Source organism: Cinclus cinclus, chromosome 6 (assembly GCF_963662255.1).
Source record: "Cinclus cinclus chromosome 6, bCinCin1.1, whole genome shotgun sequence".
Classification (NCBI taxonomy): Eukaryota; Metazoa; Chordata; class Aves; order Passeriformes; family Cinclidae; genus Cinclus; species Cinclus cinclus.
Window position 1 is genome coordinate 25447670 of NC_085051.1, and position 19768 is coordinate 25467437.

At 41.2% G+C, this 19768-nt stretch overlaps 2 protein-coding genes across 2 annotated transcripts in view; one reads left to right on the forward strand and one right to left on the reverse strand.

Annotated features, from left to right (window-relative positions):
* Positions 1–454: 454 nt before the first annotated feature.
* On the reverse strand, positions 455–6193 carry NDUFAF1 (NADH:ubiquinone oxidoreductase complex assembly factor 1). Its single transcript, XM_062495261.1, has 4 exons — positions 5690–6193; positions 3759–3944; positions 2524–2598; positions 455–882 (listed from the first exon to the last, which is right to left on the reverse strand). Exons 1-4 carry the CDS (start codon positions 6191–6193, stop codon positions 742–744), a joined length of 906 nt encoding a protein of 301 aa, XP_062351245.1. The 3' UTR covers positions 455–741.
* Positions 6194–7804: 1611 nt separating this feature from the next.
* Positions 7805–19768, forward strand: part of RTF1 (RTF1 homolog, Paf1/RNA polymerase II complex component) — a 29334-nt gene continuing 17370 nt past the window's right edge. The window contains exons 1-3 of the mRNA XM_062494738.1: positions 7805–7963; positions 10578–10688; positions 19043–19190. Of these exons, the coding sequence (XP_062350722.1) occupies positions 7886–7963; positions 10578–10688; positions 19043–19190 (337 nt within the window). The 5' untranslated portion in view covers positions 7805–7885. The remainder of the gene's footprint in view (positions 7964–10577; positions 10689–19042; positions 19191–19768) is intronic.

Sequence of the window (19768 nt, forward strand, 5' to 3'; positions counted from 1 at the left end):
TAAGCCAAGCTGTGCCCCCTCAGGGAGCAGACAGCTGGGGCTTTTCTTTCCCTCCTTTGGAGCACTGTCTCTTTCCAACAACCTTGGCTCTGTAACATTATAGGATTTTCCTCAACAGCTCAAAACGTCAAGCCTCCTCAGCATAGCTCCCGTTTCCATTGTGGCAGTTTTTTTTTTTTGTTGTTGTTTTTTTTTTTTTTTTTTAAGCTCTCTTGAAGAGCCAAAGCTCTCTTGAAATACCTTTTAGGTATTTCAACCTTTCAACTCAGTACTTCTGCCTTTTCCCCTTCTGGTGCTGCTCTTTAGTAAATTGCAGTAGCAGAGTCACATTTAAGCACCAGTCCCCAAAGTACTAATTCTCATACCTTTTTCAGTTTTAAACTAGCAGATGCATGTGTTTTACAGCTGTCAACAGAACACAATGTAGAATATGAAAGTGCTGGACAAAAAAAAAAAAATTTGTCAAATACTTTTATTTCAGTAAAGGTCAAGCCAGAAGCCAAAACTTACCCAGGGAAGAGCTACTACTTTGTAAGAACATTGCAACTGCAGTCCATCTATCTACAGTCTCTACAGGATTCTGTATTTGGGAGTTTAAAGATGCCAGTGCTGTCACACTTCATGCACTTATCTCTTTGATGTTTACATAAGCTTTTCAAGTTATTAAAAGCCCCATTAAGAAGTATTTTATAAAAATAAACCAAATATCTGAAGAATTTTCCAAAGGATACCAGCCAAAACTTAGACTGGAGTGTTCTTGTCATATGTTTCATAGGCAAACTCTTCTCTATGAGCTCTGTCTTTTAGCAGACCAATAAAATCAATCTCCAGCTGGAATGGACCATCTACTTTATCTCCAATGCTGAATCCAAGGGTTCTAATCTAATTAAAAGACACAGAGGATAGAACAGTATTTATAACATTACAATCAAACTCAGTTGTATCTCCCACTTCTGTATTTTACACACCATTCATAGCTGTCTTCTTTCAATTGGTGTTCAAAATAAAGCAGCCTTTTTTAAGGCTTGAACAGTTCACTACCTATCCCTGTTCCAATACCGACCCCAGTGGGAAATTAGTCCACATTTGCCTTTCTACCACTATAGTAACAAACCCTTGATTTAAAATGGCCCAAGCCTAAGGCAACAGCTACTTTTATCCTTCATGGTTTCTGTACAGCCACTTTCATCATAATTTGGTTTCTAAACACATTTTCATAAAATCACAATTAATTCATGAATAGGAAAAACAAAGATGCAATTAAAGATGGAAGGGATCATTCTAGATAAGTGATACACCATCTACTCTGTGAAAATGCCAAACCAGACGTTTTAGAACCTAATTTTAAGCTAGCATGAAACTTAATTACTGAATTTAATAGTAAGACAGGGTTCTTAACCACTGTTTTCCAATTAGAATAAGGTTCTTAAATATAAGAAATTGTGGCTCAGGCATGCTTTCTGTGAGCCTGTGGCCTGCCCCAGTGCTCCCTCAGCTCTCACATGTTACAAAATATCTCCCTCCTGAACAGCTCTGGGGAGTCACCAGTGCAGGCCACCTCATGAACTTGAGCTGCCCCAAAGCCCTCCTGAAAGTGCAGGTCTGAAAAATGCCCATGATTTTAAGGACTGCTGTAAGTTCAGGAAAATAATACCTAGGATGTGTCAGATGAAAAAGTGTGTTTGAGTCTAAATATATATAAATAAGTAACAGAATAAAGCTAGATCAATGCACTGACACATCTCTGGATCATTCTAATGCTTTCAATGCTATTCCTTCCCCAGCAGCAAGCCCCGGGGCTTTTGGAGCCCAGAGAGCTTTTAAAGCTCCTTTTTTTCCAAATCACATTGTCACAGATAATCTATGGGAGTCGCCTAAACTCTCTGCTCTGAAGAATCTATTTCTTTGCAAGCCCTAGATACATTGACTGTTTCCTGCCTTTTTTATTCCTATTTAACAATTATTTTCTGCCTTTCCAGGTTCCTAGGGAAAATATACATTAGTACCACAAGGGCCATTCCTTTAAGAGTTGGACTTGATGGTCCCTGTGGGTCCCTTCCAACTCCAAATATTCTGTGTGTGACCAAGGTATTTTATTAAGATTTCTTAAACTACGTTCACACTGCTTCCCTGATTTTTTGGGTTTCTTTAAAATACATTTGTAAAATTACACTGCAAGTGCATAATTTTTACACTCAAATGCTACACATAAAATAACCATCAACAAAGCTCCAGTGGAGGATACTTGGATCAAGTACTGATTTGTCCCTTTAGCTCCTAGAAAATATTTTTAAATACCCCACATACAACTTTATGTTTTCATTTACCACACATGAGAATAAGTGCCTTATAATATGAAGAGGCCCTTCAATTTCAAATTCACAAACATTAGAGAATTTGTAAGTTATTGATATCAGGCCAATATCATCTTGAGGGAAATTCTGAATTTTTTACAGAGCAGCTGTGTGTTCCTTATAATGCCTTTTCAAAAGAAATTTCAAATAAAGCCTCCAGAAAACTTGCCTTGTCTAACCAGACAGGATGCTGGTTATCCTGGACTCTTCCCCGACTGGAGAGAAAGAATTTGGAGAATGGAATCTGATATAAACAAAAAAAACCTGACTTTAGTGTCACCAGTACATAAAACAGAAATTTAGGGAAAAGGAAATAACGTGTTAGTGAAGCAACACTCGGCTATATCTGGTACTGGCATTAGTTGGGTACATAAAACAGGCACAAAGAAATGGACCATATTAACCTTTTCAGCTGGCCACTCACAGCCAGCTCCAGGCCCACCCTGTCCTGTGGTGGCCATAGCCATCACAAAGGAGTGCTGCCCTCTCAGGACACAGTGAAAGGCTGCAGCATAGAAGGTGGCTGTTTCAATCAAGAACATCTTCCAATAACATGAAAACATAAACCAGAAATTCTAGCATGGGTACATACTGACAGCTCATCTGCACCAGGCTGTGGATTTCACAGTGCAAACTTTGTACTCAGCCATCAGTATCTCTAGCAAAGCACATCAGGATAATGCAAAAATTTCTCTGAAAGTAGAGGGAGCAAGAAAGCAGGGCTGGCTGGTGGCTGATGAGGGCGAGAGGAAAACATCCAAGCCAGCAATGACACTCCCAGCTTTCATCCTCCTGGCTCCTCATCTGTGGAAGAGCAGGCTATTCCCATATGATTGGACAATGGTGTAATGGGGTGCTCAACACCAATTCATAAGGATGTACAAACCTCCCTATCATTGTCATCAGACAATTACAAAAGATCCCTAAGTTGAATCAGAAAAAAAGCCACAACTTACACTTCTTAAAATTATTTTGTGTCAGAGAGTCAAGGGTCACACATGACAAAATCCCAGCACTTAAGTCTGGCTGACTCCAGACAGGCTGCAAGTTAAGCAAATCCTGTTGCATGGAACAAATCCTACGTCAGCCTACACCCATTTGTATTACAGATAAAATGGTTATCACAGAGAACGTTCCAGACAATACCCACTAAGTTTCAACTGCTGCATCTATCCTATTACTCCAGTAGGAACCAACAGTAGGCATTCAGAGGAACATTTGCACCCTCCCCCAGTCCAGTTTTGGGAACTTCCAAGCCAAAGGCACATACATGTCTATTGTATAATGAAAACGTCAAGTGGACAGCAATATAAACAAACTATGAATGTTGCAAGAATTCCCCTTCCCATGTTTTGGCCAGGACCTCAAGGCAGTCTCATTAGTCTGAAAGATTCATTAGCTTACCTTAATTTCCTCCCAGTATGGGCCTCCTCGGGTGAACATGAAGTAGCTGTAGAGGTCATCCTTTTGATGAGAGAAGTAAGGGTCTGTATAAATGTTTACCATCCAAGGTCTGCCATCACCACGGACACGTAAATACAGACTGTTGAAGTTTGACCAGTCATAATACTTCTTCCTGTTAAAAGATCCCTACAAATTATTGATAAATAGAGTTATTCCTCCTTAATAGAGGGACACTTTCATTATGAGGAACAGACAATTGTTGCTTTGATCACTACCCTTGTTATTATGTCAGATAGAATTTACTGTAACAGTGAACACAGCTACTCTGTCATCACCCTGGCTGCTGAGCTCACTGACTTTCTGTCAGCACAGTATTAGAGACCACAAATTCCAATATTGCCACTCTGAGGATTCACACTTTCATTATAAGCCACAAATCTTGTAACTATCAGAAATCGGACCTCCTTCCTAGGACTGAATTCCCTATCAGCCAAGTACACAAATGCTACCGTGACAGATCAGCACATATGTAGTTCACTAAGTTCAATATTCTGTGGTCAGTTCTAGGTAACTCAGAAGTGACAACAGGAAACTGAAGCAATAAAATAATCTACTCCTTTGATAACTTCCTAATTGAAGACTAATGAACACTGGCAGTATTTAATGTTTTCCAACTTTTTTTTTTCATTAACTGTGTAAAATAATAATATTGCAAGCATGTCTAATTCTTGAATGCATTTTTACCAAAGATCCGAAAAATCCTGATGTTGTCATTTGCATGATGTCATTTCCAAGAGTCCTCAGAGAACTACACTGAGGTCACTTGGAGCAATGAGGGGCAGGGTTATTCCTCACCAGAATTACCAAGAAGTCAAAATCAGCACCAAAATTTTTATTTTCCCTTTTATTTCACAGCACTATGGTCACCTATCAGCTATCATTCTACCAACTCGTAGGCAACAGAATAAGTAGATTATGAATATATAAATATAAAGCCTGTAGCTACTTGATTTTATGGTTTTAATGCTTTTGACCTTTCTACTCAAATAAAGATGGACAGATACACTCCAGTACTTCAGAATTAGGAGGTGAAAGTTTGAGTCACATTTGCACAAGTCAGTAGCAGTGCTGAGAGTTTAACTCGGACAAGACTCCACTTGTTGTTCCGCTCATTTGATCCAATGTCACCATTTTAATCAGTGTTCATATGTCTCTCATATACCCATTGATTTTGCTTACTCATATTATCTGCTCCCCACAATTCTGGCCCAGTAATGATTTTACCTGAGTACTTGTGCCAAGACACAAACAAGAGAACACATTAAATATTTAAGGATTTTATTCAGTGTGTGAAAATGCTCCTTTGCTTTAAAAGGTTCTTAGAAATAAGGGGTGAAACCATAAGCACACCCATTTCTGGTCTACTTTGCTTAATTCTGAGCTAGCAAATATTTCTGTCTTGCTTTTTCTGATGTACAGTAGGAGGCAGACCTTTTAAAAAGAACATTTCAAAGCACTGTTTTCTGCTTCCGTGAGAAAATTAGTTCATTCACCCTAACTGAGTCTGATGAACAGACCAATTTAAAGCCCAGAAAAATCCTACTTATGACACGTTCAATTAATTTTGGATACAAAGATTCTTTCCAGATCCTTTATTTGTAAGGACGCTGCAAACAGGTCTATTTATTGTACATTAAGTAAATTATCAAATATGTATTCATCCTTTTCTAAGAAAGAAAAACAAAATCGAAGAAAAAACTTCAGTTCCTTCCAGGTCAAAGCAGGCTCAGCAGTAACTACATCTCTGAGAGAAAATGTAGTAGTCCTGAAAGTGATCAGCAGTAAAGAGCAGGTCACTTGCTGTCACTGGGATTCCACAAACACCCTCAGAATCAGTAACAGAAGCTGTGCAAACATGGACCTGTACTTACCACCACTGGTCTGGATCTCATACTGCAATATCCACTGTATTTTGTCTCCCCATCACGAGGTACTTCTGTATTGAGGGTTCCATACAGCAGAGCAGCCTGGTTATTCCTGCCCAATTTGATGTAAACTTTACTTTTCCCTCCAATCTCCACATCAGAGGAAATAACCCATTTATTTAAATCTTCTTGGCTCCTAAATTGCCACAACACCTTTGTTTGTTCCAACAAGTGCTGACTTACTGGATGGCCTCTAGGTCCTTTTAAGTAATCTTGGGTTTCCTTCTTCAGCAAGCTTAGCTGAGTCTTTAGGTGATCAATGCCCTTCTTAAAGCTGAAATCAGCATTCTGCCAAGAGGGTTTTTTCTCAGGCTCTGCCCCTGGCCTCCTGTAGCTGCTGTACAATTTTGAATTGCCAAGGAGAGGTCCGAGTAAGGAGAGCAAAACTTTGTGCCTGCAGCATCCGCTGTGGAAGGAAGAACCGTTCAGCAGCATCACAGCCAGAGCCATACTGGTAACTAGAAGAACTCACGGCCAGTAAGGCAATTAATAGATTGGAAGTTAACAACAAAACTAGTATTCAGAGCTATCTTACTGTAGTTGATCTTCACCCTTTAATGAAAAAGAGAAAAGGTTACAAAAATTACATATGAGATGCTTGTGAAACTAACTTTTATAACTGATATTAGCTAGAAATCCAAGTCTTTGGGAAACAGAATGAAAAAAAAACCATCAGGAATGACACTTCCTCAGAGCTCGAATTTACTTACTGACTTCCACCTCATGCTTTCCCCTCTCCCCCTGCAAATAAGAAAACCCAAGTGAACTACTTCAAATAAAAATGTAAATAGAAATCAAAGTCCATTTTTCTTCTTCTCTTCCACTGTAAATAAGTTTAGGGGCTAACACCAGCAAAAACAAGATGACACCTATATAGCCAAAAAGTTTTATTCCCTGTGTGAAAATCACAAATTCACAACAGGCAAATGCTGCTGCCACACAGACAGAAATTACAATCTCATCTGACACAGATGACTAGACTTTTCAAATATGATGTCCTGCAGCAGCCATACTATATAATTCTTCCAAGACATCCTCAATATAACTATTTGAGGATTACAGAGACATTTGCAAAGACCATGAAGTTTAACATGGAAGACTGCAATTCAATAGGGTTTTTAAAATAAGGCTTCAGGAAAACTCTGCTCAATGCTCTTACAAGTAGGAGATGCTTTTACCAGTAGAAGAGGTTATTTTCTCCTACTTATAAAATTAAACAGGGATTGTTTTGTTGTTGTTTTTTTCATGCCACAGAACAAAACAAAAATGATGTCACACACATTCAGCTTCTCTGAGCTTTTAAAAATGGGAGTCAGGCACCCCACTCATATCGTCTATATGTCACTCACATTCCTTTATTCCCTGTATAATATACTACTGTTATTCTCACAGTCTAATTAAGTTATGTCCGAAGTTACACTGAATAAATTAACATTTTGCTCTATCGTGCACTTCACAAGATCGGAGGCAAGCTCACGATCAAGAAACCCCGTCTCTTCATCGCTTCACCCAAGTACGAGCAGAGAATGGAGAATTTGAATACATTCGCCCTCAGCCCGGTCTTTGTCCCTCGGCAAGGCTCCAGCAGCCCGCCGGTGCAGCGCCAGCCTGATGCACGGCCTCGGCTTCCGCCGCGGCCCGGGCACCGGGCCCGGATTCCGCCCGCACGCCTGAGCCCGGCGGGCAGAGGACGGGGGGGGGGGGGCGGCGGCCGAACCCCCTCCCCGCAGAGCGGCCGCCTCGCCGCTCCTGCTCCGTGACCCAGAGAGCCCGGAGCCCACACCGCCTCACCTTCCCGCCGCCGGGTCCGCCGCGCCCGGGCCGGCCAAGGAACGGGCACCGCGCCGCGCCGGCTCCACCGACGGCGGCCACCGATGTCCCGGCAGCGGCCGAGGTGCAACCCTTGATGTGCGCAGCGCTCCGGGCGCCGCGGGAGCGGCCGAGGGGACAGCGCGCGGCTCCGTGAGGGGACTGCACCGGCGGCGGCCCCGCCCTCGCCCCGCCCCGCGCGCCGCGCATGCGCGGTGCCCTTTGTGTCGGGCGGGCGGGCGGGCGGCGCGGGTCAGGCCGGGCCGGGCCGTGCGAGCGCCGCCGCCGCCGCCGCCGCCGCCGGGGCGGGGAGGGGGCACCGCCGGCTCCGCCATGGTGAAGAAGCGGAAAGGCCGTGTCCTTATCGACTCCGACACCGAGGACAGCGGCAGCGAGGAGAACCTGGACCAGGTGCGCGGGCAGGCCCGGCCCGAACGCGGGGCCTGGGATCGCCGGCCCGCGCGAGGCTCGGCGCCGCCATCCCTCTCTCGCTCCCGCCCGGTAGTTCCGCGCCGCTCTCGCCCTCCTCAGCCCGATGGGGCCCCGCGGCCGCCGTGGGGAGAGCCCGCGTCCCTCCGGCGAGTCCCCGGCCCGTCCCTGGCAGGAGGCCCGCGCTGGCGGGGGCTCTTTGCAGCGGGCCCGGTGCTCCGCGCCGGCGGGACGGAGGGGCGGGCGGTGGATGCTCTGGGGCGATGCTCCGGGGCTGTCTGGCCATGAGGAGAGGTTAGCGAGGCCCGGCTGCTAGCGGTCTTCTCACCTCGAATAGTGGGGAAAGAGGCCCAAAGGGCTGGGCAACTTTTCTGTGCTACTTTGGTACGCCGGGGGAGCAGCGTGTCAGGTCCCTGCCTCTCGTCGGGGCAGGCGGGCTCCCGGAGTGTTAATGAGTGTTTAGTGCGACGCCCTCAATCTTGGTGACTGCGCTGGGGGAGTTCTGTTGATGGGAAACCAGCCTGTAGGTGTAAGGAAGGGTAGTATTTATTTATTTGTCGTCAGAGCATCTCCCCGGGTTGTGAGTGCGATGTCTGGTGTGAGTTCAACCGTGTCAGGGTTGCAGAGGCGGTGTCTCCCTCTTTGGATGGGGCTGCTTTCAAAAACTCACCTTTTAGTGTAGCAGATATTGATGGCGTGATTCCGATGGTAAATAAGGACATTATAGGTGAAGTGTGTTACAGCTTGTATTGGCGGTGCTTGCTCCGGGGAGAAGTTTGGAGGATCGAATATGCTGAAGGAGATGTGACTGATGTAATTTATGTGTTGAACCTTCTGAGTTTTTAATATAGAAGCTGTTGCTATGTTGCAAAAAAAAGCCTTCCCAAATACTCAAAAATACTTTTGCAGATTGGGGCTTCAGAAAAACCACATCAGATACTCTGTTAAAACAGATACACTGGAGCTGATGTGGTTGATCTTGCATACCTTAGGGCTGCCAACGTCTCGCTGCTAGTGTATCAGTTTGATAGTTTTAGAACTTGAAAATGGGAGTTGGACTAGCTCTAGCATTAGTCAGACTGTCAAAGTGATGGTGGTAGGAATAACCACGTGGTTCTGCATCTGTTCCATCTCTCACTGGCAGCAGGCATCATCTGCAGCTGTACCTGAGGAGTAGGTGCTTCCCCCTCAGCTGAGCTGTTTGTAGCAACTGTAACAGCAGGGAGATAGATGTATGTGCAAAGATGAAGACCAGGTAGCATGGAAGCAATGTTTTTGAGATGAGACAATACTGACTTAAATGCTAAATATCGAGTTAATCCCTGTGGATTAAATGTTTGATAGCTTCCCATGGCAATCTAGGCTTGTTGAATCAAAGGGCTATCAGCCTTTTAAATATAGCATCTTGGAAAACAGAGTACGAGTGTAGAAAGAAAGAAAGAAAAAAGGAATGTTTATTGTCTTAAGAGTAATGCTCCTCTTCAGAAGCTTCCCAAAGAGAAGCACTATTAAAGCTTCTTCAGGAACTTCCAGAGGAGATTTGTTAAATGTGCAAATGTACAATGTTGATATTGCAGGGCTTCTTTAGGGAGCATTTAGTAAAATGCCATTACTAATGGAAGTTTCTTTGTTGGTAAGTAGGCAGACCATCAGTTTCTGCAGTGTTTATATTCTCACATGAGGTACTAAACTGTAATCAATTTGTTGAGATAATCTTCCAGTTGTGAAGCTAATGGAAACCAATCCAGCAACAACTTCCCAAAACTGCAGAAGTGGGTGGGGGTGTATTTCCAAACCCAACTAAGATTCATCAGCCCCAGAGCAATGTTTCTGAGAGTAGATTCTGTGTCCCCGACTGCAAAGACAGTAACACAGCTTCAAAAATGATTGTTTTGTACTACTGCTTGTGTCACCTGAACAAGTGATGAACAGCAGATGAAGAGAGTATTTGAGAGCCATGTAGTTCTTTGTGTGGGTGTGTGTTGCTTGTGGAAGTGCTTTCTTTTGAGCAGAAGAGCTGTACTAAGTTTCACAGACTTTGAGCTTGGTACCTGCTCTGTGCCTATCCAAAGATTTAAGTGCATTCTGGGGTGTGTACCAACAATGAAAAGGAATTGAACAAGCTATTAAATATTACCAACCATTATGTAAAGGTGATTTCCCCTTAAAAGTGTATAATTGCAAACATCTCTTGTTTAGGAGGAGAAGCTGCTATCTACTGGTATTAGGCTTTTTAGGGCTAATGCTTCATGGTGTAGTTGGGGTGGTTTTGAATTATTACTCAATCCAAGTGAGACAAATCTGGACATGTCTCTAGAAGTAATTTGTCTTACGTTGTTTATACCAAGAAAGTAATGGTACTAATAGTTACTTTTTATAGCTGGTTATCTTTAAAATCCCTTTGTAGCAGCCAGTATTAAAATTGTGTGTGCACATCTATATTTATGAAACATAAGTAGACTTGTTCCTTAGTAGGTGGCAATAATCATGCTACTGAGATGTGCTCAGATATTGCAGAGAACCTGTGTGTGCACTGACCTGGATTGTTAAAACTAATTACAACGCTTTGAAATAAATGTGTGTGTTTTTACCCCAGGAGCTCCTGTCATTGGCCAAACGGAAACGCAGTGACTCTGAAGAAAAGGAACCACCTGTGAGCAAACCTACAGCATCTTCAGACTCTGAGACATCAGACAGTGATGATGAGGTGAATTTATGAGTGGGATTGCTATGGGTTATTTGTCTGATCATACCTAAGCAGTGAAAGTGTATTTGTCATACAGTATATTTAGCCTGCTGACTTCATAAAGTGGGACTGGCTGTCAATGATGGAGACCCATTAAGGCCAGAGATTTTTTTTATGAGTATGTTTTGAATTCTAATTGTATACAAAATTGTTTGTCTGTAGAAAAGAGGACTGCCAGTTTAGTCCCATGTTCATATGGTCTGGTGAGCTGCCTGCTTTAAAGTAGTGTTCTTCCTGTGTCGTGCTTGCAGTTGAAGTAGCAGTGAAGCTGCTAAAGCCAGACTCTGAATTCATGGAGAGAGGTTTTCACCTTTTGAGTGGAGCTTCCTTCCTAAGAGAAGGGCCAAGGCAGATAGTACTATTTTACAGCTAGTAAAGCTAGTAAAACTGTTCTATTTAGCTGCTTTGATTCTTCTAGAACTGTGCTGTGAATTAGCTGTCTGGCCATTTGGATATGCAACAGGGTGTGTTTTGATCAACATCTTTGAAGAAAGAGGCAAGAAAGAATTCAGAATTACTTTGTTCTAAGGTTTCTCAATTTCTTGTATAGCAGTGCTTATCTGCTGGTTCTGTTTTTAGTATTTGTTCTTGGTACTACAGTCTAGAGCTGGTTAAAAGCCTGTGCATCTAGAAAATAAAATTAAAAAAAAAATAAAATAGGCACTGACAGATGTTATACAGGTATTTGAGTAAAAGCAATTTCTGGAAAGGTTACAAATATCTTTTGCACACTTTCTGCATATTATAGTGAGGTCATTTATTCTACCTATTCTTTAAAAATTGGTAGGAAGATGTTTGGTGTGGATTTTTGTTTTTTTTTTTCTTTTGAAAGAACATTAAGGATTATCCATTGTGGCAACCTGCAGACTAACAGGATAGGCCAGTGATAAACCATAAAACATTTGTTAGTGTAGCAGAGTTCTTCCAATAAGTATGAAGAATGCGCAGTTTAGTTTTCTTTCTGAGGCATTTTTAAAATAAATATGCTTGGAGCTCTGTTCAAAACCAATCATTTTCTTTAAAAAAGTGCTTCTTGTATATCTCATATACATTTAAGGCATAGAGACAGACAAAATTGTAAACAGCCTAGATACAATAGGTTTCTTGTTGGAGAACTACTCAGTCTGTCACCTTCTGTGTTCAGATCTGCTGGCTCACATTTTATTTATTCTGAGTTATGTGGAGACCAGCTTGTCTGGAAAAAGTAGACTTGGGTGTGGAGAGCATGTAGATGATAAAGCCTTCCATTCTGTGTTTATCTCCAAAAGCTGTCAAAATTTTAACTTGTGTAATAAAATCAAGTCTACCTTTCCATTATGTGTAGAATGTGACAATGCCTTTTCACAAATTTTCACAGATCAGTAGTGCTACTGTTACACCGCATGCATTTGATACTCTATCTAATCTATGTATCATTTCAAATTGATACTATGTTCTTTCTGACCTCCATGCGGCAGGAGGAAAAAGATTTAGAGAAGAGGTAATTAGGACACTTGCTTCTATTCCTGTGCCTGAAATATGCATTCTGAACTGCTGCTTGTCACAGCAGGGTGAGCAGCTGGCTTATAACAGTTCTGCTTCTGCCAGTCATTCTGTTCTGTACATCCCTGGGCTTCACTACTCTGGTCCTGCTGAATAACTCAGGTTTTAATAAGTATTCTTGTGGTTGGTTGGAAGTTTGTTCAGCCTTGGGGATTGGGATAGGGGAGTCTAAAAGTTGAAATTGTATTATTGGACTTCCTGCAAGGTGAAGACATTGAGGCAAAAGCATGGAAATTGTTGCCGTGGGCAAACGTGCCTAATCATACCCATGTGTTTCCACAGAGGTTTTTCAGTGTGCATGTCCTTTGTGATTCCTGGAAAGCACTAAATGTTCCAAGATTGGCACTGTGTTGCATATACAGGAAAGAAGCCTAAATCTCTATTTCAGAGCATAATGCAGCATGCTGCTTTCTTTTAGAGGGAGGAAGTTTGTGGGGCATAGTGGAGAGAAAAACATTTTGGAATTATTGAATAACCACAGGTACAAATTATGCTGCATCTATGCAATAGTGCCCAAGGGATGTCGCTGCATCTTTAATGTTATATTTATGTGTATCAGTGAGAATGCACTTCCCATCCAGATGCTGAGTTCTGTAACACTTAAAGGACCTCTGCAGTCTGAATCAAATCTTGTAGCCACCAGACTGGAAGTGAGTTGCAATGAAATAGGAAGGATGCTCTGAACTGTCTTCTGGTGGGGCTGTGAAACATTCTTGAATGAATTACTACAGACTTTTGTTCAGAGAGCTGATAAATAGCAATGACTGCAGGGCTTTGCAATAAGAAGAGCTACCTTTGCAAAGAAATGTACTAATCTGGACACTGATGGCTCCTTTATCTGGTGTGTGACCATGTCTCCTCAAGAGCTCACCGTGTCAAACTGGGAGCTTTCTGCATGTAACCAGTTTGGTGCTAGCCAGGTTACTGCTGCAGCTACCATGCTAGAGTTTTGTGCGTCCACAAGGTGTTCTTGTTACTGATTGAGGGCATTAGGTTCATGATATTCCTCAGTGGCAGTCAGTTAATTCTAGGCTCTTGCTTTTCCTTTTATTCTGGCTTCTTTGCTTACAGTAAGATAATGAATTCTATTGTGTGTGAAGAGTGGATGATTTCTGCAACAACTTCACTGACATTAATGTTGATTAGACAGAAAGCCATAATGCTACGGGAGCTCCTGTTTGTTTGTGTCTCTTGGAAAGTACACTCATTCTAATATCAGGAAGGGCTCAGGTCTGCCTTTTAACACCTACATGGTCAGAAGAGAATATCCTTCCAGGACTAGAAAACTAATATAATGAATGCTTAGGATGATTCCGGAGTTTAGTGAGGATTATCTGTTTATACCTTTTTCTTACAAATGTGCTAATTTGTTGGGGAACTGTATAGCTGAAGATCTTGTCAAGAGCTGTGGGACAGAGGAGGAGGTGAGCAGTAGTGATGCAGCTAGTGAAGAGATTGGTTTCAAGTAACAGCCTAAAGGGTTTTATGCCTCTTTGTGTCTCCTTACTGCACTTCAAATTAGAGCACTCCAGCAAAGCACAGATGAGCAGAATACTGTATGTGTTCTTTCTGTTTTGGGGGTGTCTTTTTGTGGGTTTGTAGAAATTACAGTAGTGAATGTTGTCTTTTTCTGTGTGCTTTTATTTTATAATACTGCTTAATTAAACTTTCAAGAATGAGTGGGTTCTCCAGTCCTGTGAGGCCTTTGCCATACATTTTTTTCAAACTTAGGAAATTTGAAACAGGCCGTGCTTTAATCTTCTTATAGACAGCTTCTGGACTGTGTGCTTTGTAACTTTAACTTTTCCTGGAGACTGTTTCCTTCAGCTATTAATGGGTGCAATAGTAAAGCTTTTCTCAAGGAAGAGAGGTGGTATTAATTTGTCTGCTCCAAATAAAGTGTAAGTGCAAACCTGAGTAGCACAAGCTAATTGTATGAAGGCTGACATGTCCAAATGAATAATATGAATACACTGTGGACAAAATTGGTATAAAATTTAGTCTGTAACTAACTTCTTTAAATTGCAAACTAGCATGGAGATAACTTCTTGGGATTTGATTTCTGTGTGCTTCTTTGAGCAGTACTTGGATGAAAAGGGTAGATCAGATGTCTGGTGATATTCTGGCCCATTAAGCCTTCTCTCAGCCAGTTCCTGGCAAAGCTTCTTCTCTGGTTTTCAAACGTGTTTATTTGCTTATTTCCTTTCCATTTTGGTGTTGACACCTAGAGTTTCCTCTCTGTTTGTAAAATATATCTTTAAGTTTTCTGATTGTTGGGCTGTTGTCATCATGAAGGTGTTTGAGGTGTTCAAATGACATGTGTAGATCCTGAAAGGCAGGATAAATAACAGGGGCTTTTTATTTATTATTTAGTTTTAAAAGTAGTGGTAGAGAGCATTTTCCTTCTTGAAGCTCTTGGAATGATGTCTGTAGAGTTTTCCAAGGTTTGAGAAAGCCTAAAGACAGTAAATACTGCCTATTTTTCACACCTGTGCTTCCTGCTGTTGAGTTCAGACAGGCTGAAACTGTTGTTTCATGATTTGCCTGGCGGACTACCTTATTTTTTTCCTGTATAAATGCATGAAAGTTTGTATGCTGAGCTGATGTTACCTATCTTGGTGCACTTAAATGCAATGACAACAGGACAGCTGAAATTTATCTGGCCTTGGAAAGGAACACATTGGTAAGGGGACCATTTTCTTTGATGCTGTGGCTTGTAGTTTGCATTTTGCTTATAAAGCCATTGGATGTGGAAAGAGGGAAGGATATGGCAAGAACAGGCTGGCAACCTTACTTGTGCATCTCTGGCTTGATAGTAGGGGGTTAAAAAACAGCTAGGAGAACATTTGCACCTATTTGCAAATTAAAATCTTAGTGTGTAATGCATTTAGGTACTGTGGGAATAGAAGCAAATAGCATTTACCTGAGCAGTAAAACAATTCTGCACTCTGAGCTCACTTCAGGTATGGGTTTTTGGTCTTTTCTCTTTTTTTTCTCTATGGTCTCATTTCATCTCCCTAGTGGAAATATGTTCCAGGTTTGCTGAGCTATAAATTATTTTCTTAAATTACTTTGTGTAGTTGCTTTTTTAAAAGCTGACTTACAAATCTAGGTAATTTCTAGTGTGGTGGGTTGGGCTTTTTTCCCTAAGTCCATTCTGGTTATTGTTGCTTATTTTGGAATTCTTATAAGCAAAGAATCATTTAGGTTGACAGGGACCTTTAGGATCATCATGTCCAAGTGTTCCTTGGAGGAAATATGCAAGCTGTTATCACTGTGTACCTTGGCAGCAAGAGAAAAATTCAAAAAGCTCTTCTGTCCGCTTCTTGTGAGGGAGCCATAAAGCTCTGTTGTTTGATAGTACTAAACAATAAGCAGAAAACCACGTTGCAGTACAGTTCTGCATGGGTTTATTAACTTGCTGTGCCTGGAACCATGGAAGGTTCCAGATGGTGGCCGGGGAGGCAGCGGTGAATAGAGGGGCTGTTCCGAGGAGGCGTTCAAGTCATGGGAAGCATGTGAGAAGCATTGACTGGTGCTGCCTGACTGCGGCGTGGAAGAAGGGACCTGGATAAACTGCATTAGAGGACAGGTTTTGGAAAGTGATTGTTGTTTGAAGTTAAGGGAAACGGAGCAAAGAAATGTTTCTGACTATAACTGTGCATTTTTACTTGATGTTGCTTGTGAACATGTTGCATTTTTGATTTCTGGTGGTGTGCTGGAGCATGAAGAAGGGACTCAAGACCTTGCCTTCCCTCTGCCTCCTAGACCAGCTAATCTGTTATGTCTTCCTCTGTTGCTAGAAGAAATTCATGTTGGCCACTCTCTCTGAGCAGTGCAGATAGGTCATTAAGTCAAATGACAGCTGCAACACTATGCAAATGCAGAGCAATTTATGAGCCTGTCTTGCATTGTGTTATGGTTTTGATAAATTTGTAGTCCAAGATTTGCCCTAATTCTTGTCTTGTCCTGTAGTTATTCTGGGAATGATCAGGCATTCATGAGAGATTGGGTAACTGAATAAGCCTAAAATCACCTGAGTTTGGTAAGAATTTGGCTTTGTGACAGCGCTGAAATTGGGAGATGGGCATAGAGGTCACTTGCATAAACAAAAGTGAGAGGAAGTGTTATCTCTAGGGTGAATGAGAAACCAAAGCACACTTTCCTAGATTAGAGAGCAGATATTTTAATTACCTTGTCCTGTGTTGGTTTGTTTGGGTGGTTTTTGGTTTTGGTGGTGTGTTTTTTTTTGCTTGTGGGGTTTTTTGTTTTGGTTTGGGGTTTTTTGGGTTTTTTTTGTTGCTTGTTTGTGTGGGTTTGGTTTTTTTGTTGTTTGGGTGGGGGTTTCTTGTTTGGTGTCTTTTTGTTTGGTTTTTTTGGTCGTTGGTTCTTTTTTCTCTTGTTCCAAGTGTTTGTCACACAGGCTTATTTTCATTTCTATCTTCCCAGTCGCAGGTTTTCTCCACAATTCTGCTAGTAAGTTAAAAGCTGAAAACAGTGATATGTAACACATGTATGTACAGCTATTAAACATTTTATTCACTGAAGTCCTGCTGGTTTTTATCTGATCTTAGCTTCTTTCATCTCAGCACGACCTCTCAAGTTCTTGATATAACTGTGTTGTGTACTGTGGCTTTCTGTGTGCTGCTTCCTTGCAGCAGGCTGACATGAGGTATAATTCAGAATAGAACACTGAAAAGAAGTGGCAGAGCTCGGAGAGGGAGGCACCTCTGCATCACTGCTAAATGTTGTTTCACTTTTCTTGCTGTTGTCTTTTCTGGAATGCTGGCAGTAAGTGAGCGTTTGAGCAAATAGCAAAAATGCACTTTTCTCTTCACCTGAGAGATGATTCCTTATGCTGAGATTTGAGTAGATTTAGACAGAGTGCAAGTTTGTTCTTAACTGATTTATATGAGCATAGTAACCAGATATTAGACAGCAATATTGTAACACTGAACAAGTAAGACTTTAATGCTGAAGCCAGTAAAAGCTTCAGTACAAGCTCAGGCTGGTATAAAGTCAGAAGTTTTCTGTGCAGTTTCTCACCTGCCCTACGGACCATAACAGACTCTGGGGTACCTGCACAGGGTATGAATTGCAAGGCTCACCACTGTAGTTTTATCTCAGGAATAAAAACAAAACTAACTTTTACATTGACAGAGACTTTTGAATACTCTGATGTGCCTAAAGAACATGATGAAGCATTTGATAATATGGAAAGTATGAGGTTGGGTGTGAGAGTAATCAAAACGTGGGAAATTCCAAAACTATTAGTTTAGGTATTGTTAGATTAGGTAGTAGCTTATAACTACTTGCTTGAGTTAATCTAGAGTAATTGGACACCAGGGTTCTCTGAGAATGGTGTCTTATCAGGCAGAACAATTTATCAAATTTGGTGGAATGATTCCTGCCTGCAGAGATAGACTTGATTCATCCCCCAGGATAGTGCGATTTGCTAAGAAGCCTGAAGTTTGTATGCATCTGAGGTCAAATCCAAAGTGTTGTTTTGTTGTTTTTTTTCCCACTTAGCATAGTTTAGAGTGAAAGATCTCAGTTGCACAGTTGTATTTGCTCACTTGCGTTATGACTGGTTTTTTAAGACTGCATGGTCAACCAGATGGTGATGTGCATGAAAGATGAGAATAATATACAGGTATTTAGAGGATTTATATTTATTTATTTATTTATTTATATTTTAAAAGCCTGTTATATTCCTGAGGGTCTCATTCCTGGAGAGTTTCTAGGAGAGGCAGTGAAGTTCAAAATATTGTAAAGCCTTTAAGTAATATGTGGACAATCCTTATTGCTTCTATTCCCTTCTGGCTTTAGCCAGATAGTTGGAACAATGTAAAAATTCTATTAAGAAATCACACTGTAAGGTGTGATTACTAGAATTGTGTAGGTGTGTGTAGGCGAAAGGTGTAATTAATAGAATACTTGTTCTTCTGGGACTTAAGGGTATAAAATGGCTATCTCTGTATGTCTGGTGGTGTAAGTCCTGTTCTTGGAAACTGTGGTCTAAGTTAACTGAAAATATGACATTAAAAAAAAATTAAAATTAGTACTTGATACTGTATTTTTTTCCTTTTTTTCCTGATTTCTATGATTGTGCTTTGATTCCACTTTGTGTACATGGGGGATACTGCCACCACCTACATCTATGAGTGCACTGTTGGCTTGTTGCATGGAAATACAGACACTGTGTGCTTCCAGTAAAACCGAAATTTCGAAAAGGCTGTCATGTATAATTGATGTCCTTCATGAAATGTAGAATCTGCTCCTGATTAAACTGATTAGTTCTAGAAAAACACCAGTTGCTTCTGTTTAATAGTAAACTGAAGCTAATGGTTACAAACACATTGGACACCTTGTTTAAAATTATTTTCTTAGGAAAATATTTTCAATACCACCTCCCTTGGCAGATATTGCCAACAAGTCTTCATTATCTTTTAAAAGGAGTGACCTACCAATTGTTATAACTAGTTTCTTTTTTTTCAAAGGAAAAACTTCAACCAACCACACAACACTCTACTCGCTAAAACCTTGTAAAAGGCTCTCGTTTATCTGATAAGTTTTCTATTGGCTTCTCTTTTTTTTCCCCCCTCTTCTTTACACTTGTTTTTTTTGTTTGTTTGTTTTGTTTTGTTTTGGTTTGGTTTTTTCCTGACAGGTATTGGGCTATTTCTCAGCTGCTTTTACTCCAGTGTTCTGGAGAAGGGAGAAGAGAGTTTTGTTTTTGTCTCACGATCCCTTTCTTGATTCTTTCCTTGCAGTGGACTGTTGGAGGTTCTAAAAACAAAAAAAAGGGAAAAGCGGGTAAGGCAGAGAAGAAAGGAGCCATGAAGAAACAGATGAACAAAGCTGCCTCTTCGGGCAGCTCAGATAAAGACAGCTCTGCTGAGAGCTCGGCACCTGAGGAGGGTAAGATAGCATATGTGCATTTATTTTGTGTGATTCCAAGTGAATTTATCTGTTGTGCACCCTGAAGAATAATGTTTCATGGTGATTTTGAAGACCATCTTCAAAGACTTTTCATTGTGTAACTTAAAGTCAGGGTAACTTTCAAATTTACTGTGGCTTGAGGTACATGTAATTCAGTGTAACATTGCTGTGAGCACTCCATTACAACTGCAAACTAAATGTTATTTCAACTGAAGAATGAATGGCATTTCATTGCTTGACTTTCTCCTGGAAAATTCCTTGATTCCTTTTAGCATGTCCTGTCTACCCATGTGGGTACATTTTTTTCTCATCGATGTATTTTCCCATCCCAAACTTCTTGTGATAACAAAGGGAGAGTTATATAGTGTTTGTGATGCATGCATTTGCTCTGAATTGGAGTTCTTGCACATTTATACTGACACAGAAGAAGAAAAATCATTCTCTGTCAGAATTTTCTACCTGAATATTGAATACATTTCGATGCTGGGAAAACTTCCTGTCTTCTGTTTTCATCATGCCCATGAAGGCTTGCAGGTGCTTACGTGTAATTTCCATTG